The 22,169-nt window shown below is 35.4% G+C and overlaps 1 protein-coding gene across 2 annotated transcripts in view; it reads right to left on the reverse strand.

Annotated features, from left to right (window-relative positions):
* Positions 1-22,169, reverse strand: part of gpc6a (glypican 6a) — a 227,648-nt gene that overhangs the window by 46,253 nt on the left and 159,226 nt on the right. Inside the window, exons 5-7 of one of the 2 annotated variants that reach the window (XM_077205398.1) lie at positions 6,066-6,196; positions 3,361-3,504; positions 1,428-1,457 (exon numbers count right to left, since the gene is read on the reverse strand). In XM_077205398.1, the coding sequence (XP_077061513.1) occupies positions 1,428-1,457; positions 3,361-3,504; positions 6,066-6,196 (305 nt within the window). The remainder of the gene's footprint in view (positions 1-1,427; positions 1,458-3,360; positions 3,505-6,065; positions 6,197-22,169) is intronic. The other variant, XM_077205399.1, reaches the window with a different exon arrangement.

The raw sequence follows: 22,169 nt of genomic DNA on the forward strand, positions 1-22,169 counted from the left end.
GAGAACTAAATGCATCTCTGATACAGTCGGAAAATAATCAGAATTGGTTTCATTTGGGCAACATTGCTCTTCATAAACATCAGAATGGGACAGAGGCGAAACATGAGATGAGGATGTTCATTCATTTGACGTTTAAAGGTGTCACAATCAATTTTATGACTACAGTTGCACTTTGAATTAAACTGAATTGAAGTGAATGCAAAACACATTTCTCAAAAACTCTAGGGTAATTTGAAGTGATGGTCAGCTGTACAAAATGCAAATGGTGTAATGCTCTGCAGTCATTGTGCAATGAAGGGCCACATGCAAATTGTGTACAGCCTCAAAAAAGTTGAGTCTGTCATGGCTTTCTGCCCAGCTGACAGGGGACGTTCTCAGAACATTCTGCCAATATATTAACTTACGTTCTTCCAGTAACGTTAGCAGAGCGTTCATTTAAAGTTATCTGGTCTTTAATAATGTTCTGTAATGCCTGAAGTCTAAATCCAAGTCACGTCAAATAAATAACGCATTCATATAAACACAAACGCATCATAAAACTAGTATGAGGGTGAGTAAATGATGACAGAATTTGTATATTTGGTAAACAATTCCTGTAAATATAACTGTTGATTTTTATTTTGTTACTTCCAATATGGTCAGAGGGAGTACTACAGTTTAAAAGTTTGGGATCAGTAACTTTTTTTTTTTCTTATCGTCTTTTTTGGAAATAAATTAATGCTTTTATTCATTGAGAATGCATTTAATTAATCTAAAGTGATAGTGGAGAAATGTGTAATGTTACAAAAGATTTGTTTAACATAAATGCTGTTCTTTTGAGCTTTCTATTCATCAAAGAATCCTTAAAAAAGGTATCCTGGTTCCAACAAAAATATAAAGCAGTACAACTGTTTTCAATATTGAACATCAGAAATGTTTCTTCAGCAGCAAATCATCATATTATAGTGATTTCTGAAGGATCATGTGACACTGAAGACTGGAGTAATGATGCTGAAAATTCAGCTTTGATCACAGGAATAAATTATATTTTAAAATATATTCACATAGAAAACAGTAGTTGTGTGTGTGGTATAAATAAGTAGCGCTTAAGCACAGGTTGGTCCATAAGAATTGTTCCTGTAGTAAATATCCTATCAGTTGCTTGCTTGGAAAAAAGGTTAGCTAAATGGCTGAATACTTGGGTATATATGGGTCTCTGTGCATTACTTGCAAGAAAAAGAGTGGCTACCCTTAAATGAGAGGATGATCCATTATAATCCATGTAAACAATTTAAATTTTGCCAGGAATTTTGCCAGGACGGATATACAGTGCATTACTAGTCAGAAAGTACACCAGCAGATGAAGGAGAGGGGGAAAGATGGAGAGAAGGCTGGAAGCCACAAGACAAATGACGGAGGTAAAGTGAGAGGAGGGTTGGACGGCTTACGCTGTGTTGCATCGTCCTCCAGACAATCCTCTGGGATGCGGAAGCAAAAAAACAGAGGAAAAAAGGTATTTCATTGAAAGTGGAGATGAGAAAGAGAGAAAGAATACCACGGGAAAACAAATGATAAATATGCATTAGACAGAAAAGCAATATGCACGATTACATTTGATGAATGGCATTGCTGGGATATTCCATCCCATTCCCTCGGTCTCTGGAAAAAAAACGAAGCAAACGCAAACGCTTCTCTCTAACTCAACATTTATTTAACTGCCACGTCTCTCCATTATATATTTGAGGGTTAACTTTAAACTCATCCAATGCACAACCGACTGGAGTAAAAAGCTCTTGCCCATATTGGATAGAAAGTCATTTTAAATGAATTCTCACAGTAAGCCGGAGGCTAAAATAAGATTATGCACAAATGCAATCTTGTTCTACTTTTAAGTCCAATTCATATTTTCATCAATTCTTGTTAAGTATTATGAGTCAGAAGACTTCATTCCAGTAGAGTAACTCAAGTACATTTAGACACTTCATCGGGGTACGGGGTGAGACAACAAAGAAAAACTTTATCCAACTTTACTAAACCTGACTTCATTTCTATGTGATTTAACCCTTAAAGGTGAAGTTTGTAAGATTTGCTATTGTAAAATACAATCTCTAAACCAAGTTTATTGTTTATTGACTATTACTATGCCATTATTCATTATACTATTCATGGGTTTATCTCCCCCACAAGTGTGAACATTGATCACCATCTAAAACACTGAGAGTGGTCCGCTCGGATCTGTCAATCACTTTCCAGCTCAACCTATCGTGAGAGTTTGGGGCGTGGCTATTGTAGTAGGTGGAGCCAGAGGGTGTTTAGATGCTGTGGGAACATGACTGATGTGTTACATGAGAAAAGACATTCAGCTTTGGTTACAGAAGTACAAATCTCAATTTGCTGAATTTAGAACTTAAAAGTTTAAACAGGTTATAAACACGTCAAAGTGGAAATTGTGGTGAAATGCTACAGTGTATACTTCATACCATACAGCATCACCATGCACCTGTTCAGAAAGACATGTACCAGTTTATAATGTTTATTTAGCCCTAATATACTATAAGCAAGATTGTCTGCTCAGTTGCTTACTCATGACACACAGCAACACAGCTAAAAGTATTCATCTTATTGAAGTTAGCTTACTTTTACCTGTTGAGACATGCCTTCACAAGCACCTTAAGAACTTTATTGGTCATGTTTGAGTTGGGGGAGGCGCGACACGCAAAAGGAGCGTTTGAAAGGTTGTTTGAAAATATGCTTTATTTTTGTAATTCAGCTAGGTTCCACTAGTGTCGCAGAAACTACATACTTCACCTTTAAGAAACTTGTAACACTTTTGTTTAGGGTCAAATTCTTACTATTAACAAGTTGCTTATTGGCTTGCACATTACTAGAATATTGGCTGTTTTTTCATTACTTATAAAGTATTTATTATATTATATTAGCTTATATACTTATATTAGCCTTCGGGCTAATTTGGGTACATTTACATTTAAGAATGATGTACACTGTCCCTTTTCTAAATAAATAAATAAATAAATAAATAAATAAATAAATAAATAAATAAATAAATAAATAAATAAAGCACATATTAATATCTAATTCTGCATGACCTTGTTCTACGACCCTTAATCCTACCCAATACATAAACTTAACAACTACCTTACAAACTATTAATAAGCAATAATTAGGAGTTAATTGAGGCAAAAATCAGAGTTAATAGTGAATATGTGTTCCCCAAATTAAAGTGTGACCAATAAATTATATGTTTCACATTTTTGCAAAGCTTTTCCCACAGGATTTTTCTGGGTCTGAACTGCAAAGGTCATCACTGCCCACCCACGCCTGCCCACAATGCCCCGCTCTGCCCTCCTGCCACCCACTCACCAGTCTGTCCAGGCTGGTGCCGGCTGCCGTGGTGGGTCTCTCTTCTGGGCTGTACGGTTTGAAGCGACTGTTGAACACATCCGAGATCCCGCGGGCAGATCGGCCCATTCCAGCTGGTTTGGGATGACCGCATCCTTGAAATACCTATAATTACCAAGTGGGAAGGCATCAACCCGTGTGGTTAGGGTATAAAAACAGCTGAAAGTGAAGAATGAAGTGCGATGAGAGGGTGTGTATGGTGTCGTGGAGCGTTCTTGAAGGAGTTGACGTATTTTGCATCAAATTGTTTATTGCATGGGTTCAATTCCCAGGGAATGCATGAACAAATGATAGTGTTAATGTTGAATGCAGTGTAAGTCGCTTTGGATAAAAGCATCTGCATAAAAGTTGTAATTTAATTTGAGCCACATTTTGTAAACAGTATATCCTGATATAACAGGATCTAAAGCGTGAAACACACTCTATACAAGTATATGAATGCCTACCAATTTGTATGCATGGTTGCATTTTAAAATGCACACAACCACAATTCATAATGCAATGAATTACATAAATACGTCACATTCTCAATGTTGCCACAAGAGGCGCTACAGTGGACATCAGCATTAACAGTTAGTTATTCCTATTCATATTATCAATAAATATTTATTCAAAATTAATTTTGATTCATCATATCACTGGTGCCACCACAAGTCAATTTCACATATATTCATATAGCCCTTTATACTATAAATGTTGTTTCAAAGCAGCTTCACAATGTGTTAATGTTGCAAAATTCATCAATTATGAAACAAATCCAATATCAGCTGTAAAGCAGCAACAAAAGACAATACTGTCACTATATATGTGGCTCAATTTAGTTTAATGTTGATTCAATTTAGTTCTTGATCAGTGTTGATTCAATTTAGCTCTTCAAAATACAATAGTGTTTATATTCAGCTCAATTCAGTTCAAGGTTTGTTCTCATATGATAGAGTACGTGCAGTCAAATCGATAATACCTCTACAAAATCCCATTCATAAAGTTTCCTATATCTAAGTGCCTAAATTGCCATGCATATTAACACTTGCCGAATAAACCAAAAAATAACTTGCATAACTTGTAAATTGCATTATAATTCCATGGATACTGACCATAAAGAGTTTAAACTGGATTCCCTGGATCGAATCCAAGGCAAACACTTAAAAAATGTGTGGCATGAGAGAAATAACATATGCTTTGCATTCACATGCATGCTAACGTCTCGTAGATGCAATGAATTCTGGGTGAGCTGACAGTGATGGAACATTTTAATGCCACGGCTGGCTCTTATGGCAGGATGTTGTCTGCGCTCTGATGTCGGACGATCTGTCACTATCATTCAGAGTCTCTGGCTGACATGTACACACTGATGTTCATGGCTGCTGTGCATTTTCAATCAGGTACTCCTGCTTTCCAGAAGCTTTTAATGTAACAGCAAACCACAGCACTCAAAAGACAGGCTGTGCTTATTTCTTTCCTTCTTTCACACTGGTATTTGTGGATCAAGCCACATTTTATTTTGCGTACTGCCCTCAACATGGAAGTCCATCAGGGATACACGGCTAATTTCCCTGAAAATGAAAGCTTGTCTTGAAAGCTTTTACCTGAGGTGTGGCTTTACAATGTGGGCAACATGCATATTAATCAAAATTGTGACCAAATAATATTAATAATGTATTAATCCTTGACGTAATCGCAGGCAAATGTAATTCTGTGCTGCGTGATCTAATATTTGATGTTTTTTTTTTTTAAATGTTATAGATTTCAGTAGCAAATGAGAATCAATACAATTATTGATTATATTTTGAGACAAAGGTCTTGTTAATGATTTTCAGTTTTGTTCAAGGTAATTAAAGAATAATATTTTCAATTACAGAAGAATATGTAAAAAGTATGGCTGACTTTTCCGTTTGTTGACATGATTAGATTCAGATGGGAAATATCATGTATTAAGTTGGGTGTCAACCTTAAAGATAATCACCATATTTATAATGAAACTGTCACATTTAAAAATGATATTTATCATATCATATAATAAAATATAATTTATTGTTACACCAGTAAATCTATATTAAATTGTTATGGGATCTTATTCAGTACTTTCAGAATATTTTACTTTTTAAAATAATTCTGTTTACGTATTAAGTTTTTATATTAGCATATTTTAATGACTGTATTTATTGAACAAAATAAATGTATTTCATGCATCAAAATAAAGGAAAAAAATACTGTTTTCAAGACATCATTAAAAAAAATCTTTTATGATTTATTATCAGACAAAATCTGTTGTTCTATCAATGTTTAACACAAATATATATATATATATATATATATATATATATATATATATATTTTTTTTTTTTTCTTCTGCAACCATACACAATGGAAGTAGTGAAAAGCATTTTTCTTAAGGTGTGAACTTATGTATAAATTAATTTAAAAAATCCTTTAGACACATGGAATTGCTGCAGCTTGAGGAGCTTTTGCCCTTGATATTTGTGTGAGCGTGCACGTGTCCCTGCATAAATGCCTGCCTATATGTGTATGTGTGTGTGTGTGTGTGTGTGTGTGTGTGTGTGTGTGTGTGTGTGTGTGTGTGTGTGTGTGTGTGTGTGTGTGTGTGTGTGTGTGTGTGTGTGTGTGTGTGTGTGTGTGTATGTGTGTGTGTGTGTGTGTAGGCATACCTTGGATGAAACTTGTATGCTGTTGTCCTGCATGGTCATGATGGCTTCAGAGATCTTTACATCTATTGGCTCCATGACGGCCTCGATGTTAAAGGGCCCCGCCAGTCTGTCAGCCACCAGCAGCATGGCATCTGTCACAACACAGGACAAAAAACACATTGACATATCAGATCTGAGACCTACAACACACATGCGGTGATGCCATGACCCCTCTCGCCCATCTAGATCCAGAGGAAAATACAAAAATTCAAGATGTTGAATCTTACCGACCATATATAGTCAATTGGAAAAGTCTAAAACAATATGCAATAAAAAAAAATACACTTTTTTATTTGGTATAACATGCAATAATTGTCCACAGTAATTTCTCTAGGAAAGTACTTTTGATTTCATGTTGACTTTAAATAATGTCTGTTATGCAGTCAAGCAGATTATGCAAATTAAAAAGCTATATTCTCAAAGTCTGAGCTCAACAGATGACAATTAGCATTTATTATCCTCAAACTAATCTAATTAATATGCACAAGCATGCCAGTAAACCAGATGAAGTGTCCAACAGATGGACTCACGCTAAATATGAGGCTCAACAGGACCTTAGAAAGAGGCTCGGCTCAATACACATTAAACTTCCCGTTAAACTTCACTGAGTTGTATATCCGACTGTCACACGGGCATAAAAACATGTAATGTATTGATTCAATTAGTGTCAGAGAATTGATTTTACCCTTGAGGTTTTTCCCTTGCGCTCATATTTTGAAGTCTTGAGACGTATCGTTTCTCTATAATGTCCCTTGCAGCTAAACAAACGGAGAGTCATTATGTGTTTCTCGCTGCGAAAGACAGTTTGTTAGAATAAGTAACACTGGCATGGCAGTAATGTGTACATTTCCCTCAAAATCACCCTGGAAAATGGGAAGATGCCAAAGAAACTGCTTGTGTGCAGTAATTAAACTCTTGATTTGTCTCAGCTGGTTGTTTGAAATTGTGTATTTTGTGGGGGTTTTTTTTGTTTTTTTTTTCTGTCAGGCGACGTTTTCAGTTTTGTTTTTCCTCATAGTCGCATGCTGAGAGCTAACAAAAAGTAGCACATTATTTTTTTTTTGGCATGAAACGATGGTAAAAGAGTGCCTTGTTTTTTTGTGTCATAGCACCATGGCTCCAAGTATACAAAATGGAATAAATTGGTATACCTGCCAAAATGTAGCCTACTATCATGCTTTTTTAAAGATAATGTACTGCATAACAAAACTGTGTTTTTTGGAAATTTTACTGTGGTTGTACCATGTTTAACTGGCTCCTTGGAAAGAGTAGCACTCTGAGTGATAGCACCAGATGGTAAATCTACACTTTGAACGTTGTACTTTGAACTATACTGAAATGCATGTAACATAATAAATGACAATCTATGGGACCTTATGCAGAGAATCCCATGGTACTTTCATGGTGCGTGTCAAAAAAATACCACGGTAGTACTACAGTATCCAAAATCTGAAGTATCTGAAATACTGTACTGGTACTGTAATATCATGGTACAAACATAGTAAATGGCATTCTTTGAAGTACGGAGCAAGTGTCATGGTATTATGACAATCATCGCTTTACTGACTGGTAAGGGTCAAGTTCAATACTTCATTATATCCACACTGGGGAAAAAAAAACAATATGAAGGCATAATATTAAAAAAAAAACTGATTTCATCTTAAATGATGACAGCTCAATCATCCATCACACAACACAATAAAAATGACAAAAAAAAAGTTACAAACAGTGGAAAAATAAGAGTTAAGGTTTCATTGAGACTTCTATGCTGGCTTCAGAATATTGTAAACAAGCTTTTGCTGGCTTCGGATGCCATTTGTAGATATAATGCCATCTCATTGCAGTCCAGTGTAAAACTTTTTAAGCAGATACAAATACGGAAATGTACTAATTAAATGAAGCTAAGAAAAAAAAAGGTTTGAAATGGCGGATTCGTAAAGATTTTCACAAAATTTTTTTGAAAACAGGACAAAACAAATAATAAATGTAGACCTCTGAAGAGTCATTCAGTATCTGAGCTGGGCAGTTTTGCATTACATTTGTAATTTCTCCAAAAGCAACTAAAAAGCAATTCACTTCACTAAGCGACCGATCCCTGGATACAGTTTTTTATGCATTTATTTCTTTTTGCAGCACAGAGCAATTATGTTAAAAGACCATTAAAATGATCAGAGAGATACTGAATGTACTTCTATGATAATTCGACTGTTAAGCCTGCAGTGAAACAGATAAGCCAGGCGCAGGTCCGAATATTGTTTACTCGGACATCATATTTGAGGTGTAGCGCATTACTTCACGGATGATAGCACAGCAATACATCTGATTCCTGATGAATGTAATCTGGTAGGTGCAGAAAATGCTGCAAAATATGTTCAACCTTGACATGAATTGTCCTTACAGAGGTCACGAGTGTTGCAAAATAGCTTGTGAGAGGAGGCAGTGCTTCCACATCGCTGGGATTGGCCGATCGCATTGTTAAATCAATAATGTCCATCTATCACACAAATCTGCATGGGTCAGACTGGTGGAGATGGAGAGACGAATTACAAAGTAAACAAATCACTCAGAAATGGCTACTTTTAGTCATGTCTAAAATAATAATAATAATAAAATCATTTTTATAAAAAATAGTTGGTTTTAGTGACACTTCAGCTCAAATTAAAGATGCACCTTTTATCACCTGCGTATGACTTACTGATGAATGCTGCAAATAGAAGCTTTTCATTTTATATTATTTAAATGTAGTGTTTTAATATTAAATTATTTAATGAATATATAAATAAGACTATTAATTAAATAATCAATTTTTAAATAAATTAAATATGTATTTTATCTATAAATTATATTTACTTTATTTATATTTTAATTTAATTATTTATATAAATATAAAATTAAAACTTTTTTTTTACTATATAAGCATGTTATTTTTGAAGCAATGTGTTAAAACAAAAAGGTTCAAAACATGTCCCCCATCAAAATGTTGCAATTTGCCTCAAAAAACAATACATTATTTTATTTAAAAAGGCTTTAAAAGTTGGATATGAAAGACTTGTGGATGTTTAAGCCTTTCATTTTATATTATTTCAATGTAATGTTTTAATATTACATTTATTTAATGCATATATAAATCAGACTATTAATTAAATAATCAATTTTTTAATAAATTAAATATTTATTTTATTTATAATCTATATTTAATTTAATTATTTATATTTTAATTTAATTATTTATATAAATATAAAATTAAAACTTTTTTTTTTCTACTGTATAAGCATGTTATTTTGCAGCAATGTATAAAAAACCAAATGCTAAAAAAAAAATATACATATATACAAAAAAAATAAAGCTTGATTTTGAGGTTATTATTGGTGTTAAAAAAAACAAATAAACATAATGAGATGTTTTTATAAACAGAGAAAATATTAGAGTCTTGGTTGCATGTTTCATTAACCCCGAAGCTGTATAATAATCAACCAAATGCAAAACGAATTTACAATGGACTGAAAAAAGTCACGTTGACTCTTCGTTTTAGAAGGCCAGATGCTACTGATCCCTGCCGTACAGTCATTACGGCTCGCTGTACCTTCATATCAATGTGATAATATTACATATACTGCACCGGGGCGCAGTGAGGAAATAAAATCAAACCTAGCCTGAAGTATTCCTTTCCACAGCGTATGATAATTTATTAATGAGCGCCATATATAGAAGCTCTTGCTGAATTGTTAATTATGGAGCCAGTTGAGTGAGAACGGATATCACATTGCAAAGTTCAATTTATGCACTTGGAAAAAAAGACGTGACCAAAATTTACTTGACTACATTATTCATTATCTGCCTCAACTTCCTTTTTTGCTTCATAAAAAGGTCTTTTTTATTATCACGCTCTTATTTCATTCGAACGAAGGGTGACTTTGCTCAGCGGATAGCATGAGGACGAGGACGAGAAGCTGTGGGACATCATCACCGTTGAGCGAATTACTCTTGAGTGGACCAGGGCACAAATCGATGCTAAAGACAGATGATTCGCCAGTCTCACGGTCGTGTCATTAAACCTCCGTGTTATTAATTTGTGCTCACATGGAACCTATTAGAGCAAACCGAAAGATGGCATTGATCGGTGCGAGCGGCGAGAGAAAAGTATTTGATCTTTTCATTAGGTTCTACCCCTCATAAATGCCCCTGGAAGCAGGGCATGATGGATACCGTGTTTCATTCACGGACAAAAGAGGGCGAGAAGCGCACAAATGAGGGATTTGAGGGACTTGATTGACAATTAGAGGTGCATTGTGGGAAAGCTCATGGAGAACGAGTGACTACGGTGCACGGAAACCGAACTTGGAGGGCTTTATTGGCACACGACGCTATAATGTAGGGCAGTCCAACGTCAGTGACTCTTACTGTAATACAAAACATCTCTTTTTTCATTGCTGTTTTAATTAATTTGTGCATGTCATTAATCAACATAATATGCAAGATTAGTCCAAATAGTTTCAAATCATGTAAAGTAATAAAACAGAGTTTTCTGGATGTTTATGTCCTGTGGATTTCTGGACAGACCTACAACCCTGTGTTCTCTTTATCACGTGTTTCATAATTTATGTGTGAGGCACAATTTGTTACAGTTATGAATTTTTATGTAAGGCTATTAAACTCAGAGTAAAGATAAAAAGGCAGTTGTGACCATTTCACAATTAAATACAACTTTATATCTCACAGAGTGATATTATTTATTTTAAACATCATGTCACAATTACCTATTATGTTTTTGTTTTGGAGATGGAGAAAAAGCTGCCACACTGTATGCAATGAATGTTACCTATATAGAAAAATATATAAAATAAAATGAAGAATGTTTAATAAAATAACAAATTCAGAAATGCTTCAATACTGCAGGCAATGATTTTGACTATAAAATAACAAAATAAAACAAAACTTAATAAAAGACAGAGTTTTTAATAAAATACTATAGTATTTTTACTGTATATTTCTAGGACATTAATGCAACTATATGATAAAATATAACAAAATAAAATAAAGATTGGTTTTAAATAAACTAATGAATTAAAATCCTACAATACTGTAGGCAATGAATGCAACTATGATAAGATGTTAAAATAAAACAAAATAATATTTTTTTTAATAAAAATAGCAAATTAAACATCCTTAAATACTGTAGGCAATGAATGTAACTATATGATAAAATAAAAAATAAAGAATGTTTAATAACATATAGCAAAAAAAAATTAAATTAAAAATTAAATTAATTAAAAGCTATGTGTGAACAAAAGAGTCAGTGGTGGTTAATGTTCAATACCACACATTTAATGCAAAGTATGCAAATTAAGACGTAGCATAATATCACGATCAATAGGCTTAAATTTCACTTCCTGTATCTGTGCAGTAATTAAAAAAAACACAAACTGATTTCTGATTTTTTTCAAACTGAAACCCCCCCCCCCCGACTTCCTCCTTTCCTTCCTCCAACATCCCCTAAAGCTACAGAGAATATATGAGCTCTACAACCCGTATTAATTACTTTTGTGCATTAGCTCCCCCAAACTGATTCAAATTCAAACGCAGAAGGACAAAGCTACATGTATATGACTCTTATAATAAGTGCTTGGTCTCTGAGTGTGTCTTTAAGGCTTGAAGTGTGGTCTGTGAGGAGTGAGTTTAATCACGGCTCCCTGCATCGGTGTGAATGTGTCCGCCTGACACACTCGCTCTGGACCTCAGGCTTTGAAGAGCACTTCTGTTTGTTTACTCTGAGGACTCAGATTGCTCGTGATGCTTGGTTAGATTTCCATCAGGAGCTCGCTGGAGGTCAGAGCCGAGGTTTCTGCTGGAGACTGTGAAGTCTGTGAGAGCCGGCCACCAGTTTGTGCTTTCAGGCGCTGTTCTAGAAGCTGCTCGGCTCATACAGATTGACCAAACTACTCAAGATGTGCTGTTTGATGGCTGAAGGTGTTGGGCATACCATGATAAAGTACATTTGGAATTATCGAGATATGATATATCAAGGGATATATTAGATTAAAAGCTATGCGATTTCTTTGAGTGGAAAGAGACTACAGGCAGAAAAAAGCTGCAGTCAACCACCATCAATGCTAATATTTGTTCCCCCTTCTGGCAAAAATAAAATGTTCAGGGTTAAGATAAAAATAAGAGATGGAGGTGGATGGAGGTAGGGCTCTATCAAGGGATTTCTCGGACAGAAAGTGTTGAGTACACGGGGCGAACCTCTCGGGATGTCTTGCGTGAACTACAGCACACAAACAACGGGTCGGATGGCTTTCATTTGCTGGGAAACATCGGCTGAAGGTCTGTCAGCGTTTGTACAAAATGTCTTATATCTCATGTTGACACAAATAACTTGGTGGATAAAAATCTAATTTGAAACAGCTAGTTTACTATTCCAAACAGACTTTTTCGATCAATTGACCCTTCACAGAGAGTTTGACTGACATGCGATCTGACCAATCATAATCCGCCATACGCCGAATCCGCCATTTCTGTCCGACAAAGCCGTCAGGAGAGTTAGTAGATTAACGTTGGAGGATTTAATCGGTGTGTACAGACGTCTTTCCGCGGTTAAAACAACATTCCTTCTTATGCTCATTCATGTTTATTTGATGATATAAATGAAATAGAAGGAAGAAATGATCTGTTCACGAGCAGCTTTAACTGAGGCGATCTGTCACGACACATTAAAGAGCCACAAAACGGTATTTATTGTTTAAATTTCTTTTTAAAAAATGACCACATTTGATAGGTGATACTTTCATATCAAAAGTAAGCTGATCTGTCCTGTCTGTCAGTGTCCTCTTTGCTCTGCGATGTTTTTTTCACTGCGTGAGAACATGCTGTGTCGTGAGAGCGGCGTGGCTTGTTGGACATAGCAACAGTAACTAAGGGTTTTGCGAATGGTCAATTGGCAAAAAAGGCAACTGACTTCTGATTTATGAGTCACAATGGAAAAGACAGAGAGGATTTTACATTTGACAATGAATAGAATAACCCTTGGTTAAAACTTGCAAATTAATAGGCCGGTTTAACCCTATAAAGCCCAGTTTATCATATTTGATACATGAAATAATCAAAATGATCAAAACTTTGCTGAAAAATCTGTTGCACACGGTCGACTACATTCCTTCTGTTGTCTGAGTGATAATTTATACTTTTTTAGCAAGTAAAAGACCTTCAGCTCGTGGTTCCTATTGCTGTGAAATCTTTACTGATTTTTAAACGTAAGCATATCTTTTATATTGATAGTATTTAAACACTTACTGGACTGAAGTAACTGATTTACTTGATTATACATACATTGTGTTTTTTTTTTAAATCATGAGTATAAAATATGATCATCAGGCTTTTGAAGAAGGTTTTCAATTATCATTGAATTGCATTATAAAACTACAACGCTAGTGATCATAAAACTAAGCATTAAATATGATGTTACTAAGAGACACAGGTATGGCAAGCCGTTTTAACTTTTATTCATTTCCAGGATATGAATTCTTAATATCAACAATTCAATTTTCACTAGTTAAAATTATAGTTATTGATATCAGGAATTAGATTTATACTAGTAACAAGGGCAATTTTTGATATCAGAAATTACATTTCCACTAGTAACAATGCTAATTCTTGATATCAACAATTACATTTTTTACTAGTTAAAATGCTCATTCTAGATATTAAGAATTGTATTTCAACTAGTAAAAACTATAATTCTTGATATCTGTAATTGTATTTTCACTAGTGAAATGTCACCATAGGCTGCCATTCAAAATCAATTGTTGATATCAAGAATTCATTACTTACTAGTAGCAATTCCAATTTCACATATCAGAAATACAACTCTTACTAGTAAAAACCTTTATTTTTAATATCAAGAATTCAATTGTCACTAGTTGAAATGTCTATTCTTGATATCAACAATTTAATTGCTACTAGTAACAATGTTCATTTTTGATATCAATAATTCCATTTTCACTAGTGACAATGTTAATTTCTGATATCAGGAATGTGATTGATAATAGTAAGAAAGACATTTTAGATATCTGAAATAATATTGATATCAGAAATATATTTTCAGATTTCAAAAATGAAAATTATTACTAGTAGCAATTAAATTGTTGATATCAAGAATAGACATTTCAACTAGTGACTATTATGGCAAGCCTTTTTAGCTTAAATTGTACCCAGCCTTACTCATCGTAACTGCATTTTTACTGGTAAGAATTCAATTGGAGAGCTTTACAATTCAATTCTTACTAGTAGCAATTACAATTAGAGAGCTCTTTAATGCAATTATTACTAGTAAGAATCCAATTGCAGAGCTCTTTTATTCAATTAGAGAGCTCTTTAATGCAATCCTTACTAGTAGGAATTCAATTAGAGAGCTCTACAATTCAATTCTTACTAGTAGCAATTACAATTAGAGAGCTCTCTAATTCAATTATTGCTAGTAAAAATACAATTAGAGAGCTCTCTAACTCAATTATTACTAGTAAAAATTACAATTGCAGAGCTCTCTAATTCAATTCTTACTAGTAACAATTCTAATTAGAGAGCTCTACAAATGATTTTTTACTAGGCATATGTCTCCATTGACTTCTATTAATTTTTAATTACGGAGCTCTCTAATTTAATTCTTACTAGTAACAATTCTAATTAGAGAGCTCTACAAATAAATTGTTACTAGTCATATGTCTCCATTGACTTCCATTCATTTTTAATTACGGAGCTCTCTAATTCAGTTGTTACTAGTAAGAATGCAATTGCAGAGCTCTCTAATTCAATTACAGAGCTCTGCAATTATACATATCTTTAATTCGTTTTTTTTACTAGTAAGAATTGAATTAGAGAGCTCTGTAATTAAAAATGAATGGAAGTCAATGGAGACATATGACTAGTAAAAATTTATTTGTAGAGCTCTCTAATTGGAATTGTTACTAGTAAGAATTGAATTAGAGAGCTCTACAATTGTATTTTTACTAGTAAGAATTGAATTAGAGAGCTCTCCAATTGAATTCTTACTAGTAAAAATGCAATTACGACGAGTAAGGCTGGGAACAATTTAAGCTAAAACAGCTTGCCATAGACAATTTAATTATTGATATCAGGAATTCACATTCTTACTAGTAACAATGTAATTATTGATATCAAAAATTATATTTCTACTAGTAAGAAATCAATTGTTGATATCAACAATTAATTTTGAATGGCAGCCTATCTGGTGACATTTCACAAGTGAAAATACAATTACAGATATCAAGAATTCAATTGTTGAAATCAAGAATCTAATTGTTGATATCAAGAATTCAATTGTTGATATCAACAATTGAATTGTTGATATCAACAATTATATCCTGGAAATGAATAAAAGTTAAAACGGCTTGCCATAGTATCATTCCTATTTTGCACCCGCGCAGAGCGGGCTTTTCCCTCCACAGATGCACATCAGTAAACTAGGAAATGGACTTGCGCTCCCTGGGCGGGTCGGCGCAAAAAGGAGACGTGTTTTGGCGCAAACATTCCCTAGTGCTATTTTGCTGGGCTGAGTTGAGTGGGGGACGGAGGGGGTGACTCTGGGACGCCAGAGTCACTGTCGAGCCCTCTTGAGGTGTCGTGGGCTAGTCGACGAAACACTGAGGACGGAAGGTGCCCACTTGAAGACCCTAGAGATGTTCCCTACTCCGCTCAATCCAGAGGGTTGTTATGGGGGGACCGCACTGTGGTTGCAGCCGTTGTGTGTGCTGACGCGCAATACACTGTATTAACACCAGACAGAAAATTCACGTCACCAGATGGAAAGAATGGATGGAGAAGCATAGGTTACTGTAAAGCTACGTCTTAGTTGGTGATTATCTTGGCGAAAGCCGAGTACAAATCAGCATGAAGTTTTAACATCTACTCTCGTGTAATGGAAATCAAGCAGCTCCAGAAAACAATTCCGCCACTGACCAACAAAAACCTAGTCTAAAGTCAGTGGCGCGTTGCGCGTTGTTCATAATGCTATTTTAAGCGCGCATGCTTGGCCATAATGTAGCGGGTGCACAACGCGCATACACTTTGATTCTCTCATCAACACAGATGCAGCAGTTTTTATTTTTGCAAATCATACATTATAACAAGGAAAAATATTACCACACGAGGGAAATCATTGTTGTGTCCATGAAGATGTGAAAAAATAGCATAAATCTAGCTTACACATTTACCCAAATTATTATATACATGTTTAACCGAAGCTAATTTGGGTGGGTTTGTCCCATCCCCGATATCACTTCTCTTTCTTTTACGGCTCTGACGAGAACATCGATCTCCTCGGCTGTGAACCGATTCTGAAGCACGCCTGGTAAATGCGCCATAATAATAACAATCCGTCATGCAACATGCGCACCTGCTCTTAAAGGGTATGTTGGATGACAATCTGATTGGTTTATTTCCCATTACGCCCAAACCACACCTATGAATAATGAAGCCATTTCAGACCAACCCCTTTTAAACTTGCGCCAGGCACTAGAGTCATTTATCCCGCCGGTAAAATAGCAACAGCGCCCAAGACCCGCCCACAAAGTTACTTGAGCTTCGCGCTTGATACTTGCGTTTCAGATCGTTAAAATAGAGCCCATAAAGTGATGACTGATATTTATATCAATTTTTGTAATTATCTGCTATACTGTTATAAATAATTCATTGATTTTCATTACAAACATCAGAATTGTATCTTACTTGCTGGGCATATAAATATCAGCATCTGCACCAAATTGCATAATTTTGCACAGTTTGGGTATCTGAATGAAACTGAGGTGAACTGAGAGTATGAGCTCCATATTCCCCTATATCATATATGAGCCATAAAAGTATGATGTATCAAATATGAAACGGGTTCATTAAACTGTTCTATTACAAAAACTTTCTGACTATTATTTCATATCAGAATTTACAGGGTTAAACAGTATTAATTGTTTTACATATGAAGCTGTGCATGCATGTTTTTGCAATTTATGTAATTATATCTCAATTCAATATGCAATGAATCACAATCTCGTGAATCTGCGGGAAACCTGCAAGAAAAACTCAGTGAGTCAAGGAAAGAAAGAGCATCAGAAGAACCACTCGAGTGCTTTTTGCTTGTATCAGTATCAGATGTCACATCAACAAAGCATGTCAAGTACTGTCATCATTTTCCATTTTATTATGAACACGCATATCACAGAAAAATAACAATTTAGCCAGCAACAGATGAGCCTCAACAGACTGCGTCCTGAAAATGATCTGTTAAAAAAAAAAAAAAAAAAATTGTACCCACTTGAAAGTAACTAAGATTCACAAACTGGGTCTGAGATGATTTAATTAGTTGATTTGGACAAAGACGGAAGTGGATCACACTCAACAAAGTTAATATGAGCCAAACATCAGCCGAAAAAGCTGCAACTGTGTAATTGAAGTAATTGCTTCCTAACTGAACGCAGAAGCGAAGAAACGCAGCTGCTCCATTCAAGCCTTTCAAACGCTGAAGACCTGACGACAAAGAACTCAGAGCTGTTGTTGTGTGAGTGTTTACAAAAATGTGTGGAAGAAAACAAGCCATTGCAAAATGGCACAGTTGGTGCTCTTGATGGCAGATCAGTGCAGATAAACGTCTTTTGACATGTCAGAAAGGAGAAAAACACTGCAGAAATCTCAGACTAAATGCAGGGTTTGTAGACTGAAAATGAAATAAGGCTTCACTGTGGCATTTCTAAGAAAACGGCAACACGATCAGCCCAGAGAACGGACGCCTGCTGTAATGAACACTGAGGTGCAAAAGAGTCTTTATGAGAAGCACGGATCCTGACATAGAGATTCTGTTCTAGCGTGCTTGTTTTGGACCGGGACACACATCAGATCCACACTGCATTAGAGCATGTGTAAACCAGACCTGACGGATATGTCAACAGTCCCTGAAAGAAATGTGCCAAGGCGTTAAAAGACCACAGGAAAGAACATTTAGAAGTTAGGGAAGTTCGAAACAGAACAAAGCACAGTTAAATTCAGATATTAAAATGTTTATATGTAATGATTACCGTTTCTGCTAAATTCTGCAGACTACTTTAAATCAGAGAGCTCCCCCAGATAATATAATATTACCTTTTACAGAATAGCAGATCGTTGAACTAGACATCAGGTTTGGTGATATTCACTAGGGGTGGCACGATCCCGATTCCGATAACTGGGATTCAGTATTGGCCGATACAGAGTACCGATCCAATTATAAAATAATAATAAAAAAAAAACTGTGCCGAATTACCTAATAAACTGTATCTGTATGCCTCGCTGTGGGGAAGAGACTGTGATTATTCTTTTGTGAAAGGCATCAGGCTCGACTTAAACATTATTTTCAAATAACAAATATATATACTATAACATTAAAAGACATTTCTTTTCAAATTTGAAGTCCAGCTTTTTAATGAAGCATCAACATATGATAGATTGGACAGTATTGTATTATGAAAGGCTCCAATTCAGAGCGGGACGAAACGCTTATGCCCATCCTGTGCGAAGAATGATGTGTTTGAAGCAACATGGAGTCATGGCGCGCAGCGCTTCACATTGAAAAGTTTAAAGCACAAAGGGGGGATATACATTTTTTCATTTATTTATTCAATAGTTTGTGCCTTTTAACAGTTTTAAATTTCAGTTACTGTGCGCGTGAAGAACAATTATATCACTCTCTACTCAGTGTTGTGATCTAACAGACACCCGGGAGAAAGTAACATGTGAAACTCCAGCAAGATAAAGTCCTTTTATGCAAAACCATAGACCTCTATCTACAGATCTACAAAATAAGAGGAACATTGACTGTCGTAACAGAGCGCGACGCGCTGTTTGATGCTGAATGGAGAATAACTGACAGCCGCAGCGGAGGGAAGCACTTAGCTAAAAATTGAATGTAGTTAAGTCAATGTTACAGTCTAAATTACAAGCTTTTTTTGGTCGCTTCATTTGGAAACGTTCAATTCTATCAAACATAGGTTTGAAATAACCTGTTTACCCGAAGGAAAACTCGACGAAGTGCTATTAGAAGACATCCTGTCATAGCTTTTTGGTACATATCGGCTACCGTAGTTGCAACACGCATTTGAAAAAGCGAGGTGCTGTAGAGCACAATTCGTTTGAATGCAAAATACAATTTCACCACTAGAAGGGAGAAATTCCTACACATAGTTTAATGTGAGGTACAGATTTAAAGGGACAGTATGGAATGGCTTCAGAAAACTTGGAATATAGTACACGAAAACATTATGGTGCTTTAGAATGTTTTTGTGCCTTTTATGTTGTATAACAATAACATGCACACAATATCGGATTTGGATGGTCTTGTCTGGCCGATGCCTGATTCGGCTAAAACTGCCAGTATCGGAGCAATAGCGATACTGAGTACCGGATCGGCGCACCCCTAAAATTCACTATCTCCGTGCATTTCACAATCTTTCGCTTCTATCTGAAAAGCTGTAGGTCTATGGGATTTAAGGTTGTGTCTGACAGACATAAGACGTCAGCATCTCCAGGCGTCTATTCTCTGAGGATTACATGGGGTTCTGAACGTGGGTTTGCTGTTTATTGTCAGTCTGCATATAAAGGAGCGTGTGGGAGGCTGCTGGATCCCGGCAGGAATAATTAGTCTCTTAAAATGATGGAGCTGTCTTCATCGGCCAAGGACAATTTAGACTCCATCATGAAATAATTACAGAAAGGATCATCAAATACTGTGAATGCACAGTCACATTCACTCACAGGTACTGCTAAACGGAGCGCCGTATGCGTCTCAAACGGAGGTAATGTTTAAATATTACAAACTGAGAAGTAAAGCTCCCCTTTTCTCCCATGGTGACCAGCTGTTTACTTACATCTTCAGTTTACAAATGCCATGCATACTTTCAAAGGCTTTATGCACGCTGTAAAACATTGTTTACCGGGGATCATTACTCTGCTGGGAAATTTTTTTAAAGAATTACATCCAAAACCACTTATATGTAGAAAATGTAGTGTTTTTTTTTTGTTTGCAAATTCCATAGATGAACATATAATTGCAATATGCTTTGCTGAAATTTAAACTGTCTATTTCAATATGACATCTGATGGCAAACAGACTCAGACCACAGTGAGAGCACACATCCTTATGAATGTTAACAGACACTTGTACCGACAATACACATTTATAAAAAATATATAAATGAAGAAAGCTGAGAGGTGTCTGCATCTCGTCTTCATTGCGAAGATTAAAACACAAGATAATAATTTATTCTCATAAACTACAGGCAAGATATTCTTTTCAAATGCAGTGAGCACCACACATACTAACACTCTTGGTAAATATGTGCAAAACTGACTGTGAAATTTAGTTTTTGTCCTTTATCCTCCGTGTATTTCATTCAAAACATGCACAACAAATCCAACTTAAAGTCAAAAGAAAAGTTGTAAATCTCTTTTATGATACAATTCACATAAACATCAGTATATTGTAATATAGTCTGTTTATTGTTTAATTTTCTGTTTAATTTTCACAGTGTTCTGTTCCTGTTTTGCCTGCCTGAGTTTCTAGTTATTTTCCCTGGCTGTTACACACCTGTTTCTGTTCACCTTTATGTTCCCCATGTATTCAAGCCTTGAGTTTCATTCTTCTCCTTTGTCTGGTATCGTCTATGTAAACGTGGCTGTGTTTTATGTGCTTTATCTCTTTCGACATGCAGCGCCTGCATATATATATAGACTAAAATCTGTGAACGGCACAATTTATTTTTTATTATTTTTCTGAAAGTCTCTTCTGCTCACCAAGGCTGCATTTATTTGACCAAAACAGTAATATTATTAAATATTATTACAATTTAAAATGACTGCTTTCTATGTGATTATGTAGTAGAATGTAATTTATTCCTTTGATCAAAGCTGGATTTTTCGCATCATTACTCCAGTCTCCAGTGTCACATGATCCTTCAGAAATCAGTCTAATATGATGATTTGATGCTCAGGAAACACTACTTAGTATTGTGGAAATAAATCTGTATTTATGTATTTCCCTAATTCTGTAAATTAATCCACCTAGAACATGAGATATTACCAAAAATAAGTCCTCAATTAGTTAACAAAGAACTGCTTTCAACACCAGAACTTTGGACTTTTGCATTTATTGACTAATCAGACCCAATTTTCAGAGTTCAGACATTACTGAGGGCTCGATGGACCTCGAAAAGGAAATTCTCACCGCAAAATATTCACACCGGTCTTAATTGGACAGTTGGTCTCACAAGTCAGTGGAGAATTTGATAGTGTCCCGGCTGGTAAGAGGCACACAGATATTCATGGTTGGCCAGCTGTGGATAAAGTGCTACATTTTAATGATGGGATTGCTGTACCTCTTTCTCTAAAGCTCTCCGGAGAGACGGGAGTTCAATTTGAGCTAATAAGATGTAAATGTATTTGGGAGACTACAGCTTAACTTGCTAAAAAATGTCAGCGTATGTCTGAAAGTCAACACACAAACACATATGTTAATACACTTCTCATGCTGCGTTTGATCAAAACAACAGCAAAGTCTTACACGTAGCCAGTTTCATTTTTCTTGCATTTATGGGCCATTTGCATTTACAAGGTGATTATATTTGACCATGGCTACAACAGCAATGAAGATATAAAAGTAATTAAAAGTGAAGGACCCTTTCATTTTAATTCGCCGGCTTGACAAGAGCTTAAATGTCTGCGAAAGAATGCTTATATATCGTCAGCAAATAAGCTTCCTTTTACATCGAGAGTGTGATCGCCTCACATCTTTAGGCACATAAACTGTGACAAGCCTCTGAAAACATAACACATGCTTAGCTATAGAGGAGATTGACTTCTCTGAAACAAACTGTTTTCATCATGGTTTGGGGGTAAAACTGGAAAGAGCATTTGCTGCTAAATGTCTGTCATTAGCATTTCACTGAGAGTGTGTTTCAAGAGCTTGAACCACAGATATGTTGATTGAACCTTTCCTGCAAGAAAACAACAATTTTCCTGGTGAAAAAAGCCACA

This window comes from Siphateles boraxobius, unplaced genomic scaffold, assembly GCF_051911475.1.
Source record: "Siphateles boraxobius isolate OS27281-9 unplaced genomic scaffold, OSU_SipBor_1 53, whole genome shotgun sequence".
NCBI lineage: Eukaryota > Metazoa > Chordata > Actinopteri > Cypriniformes > Leuciscidae > Siphateles > Siphateles boraxobius.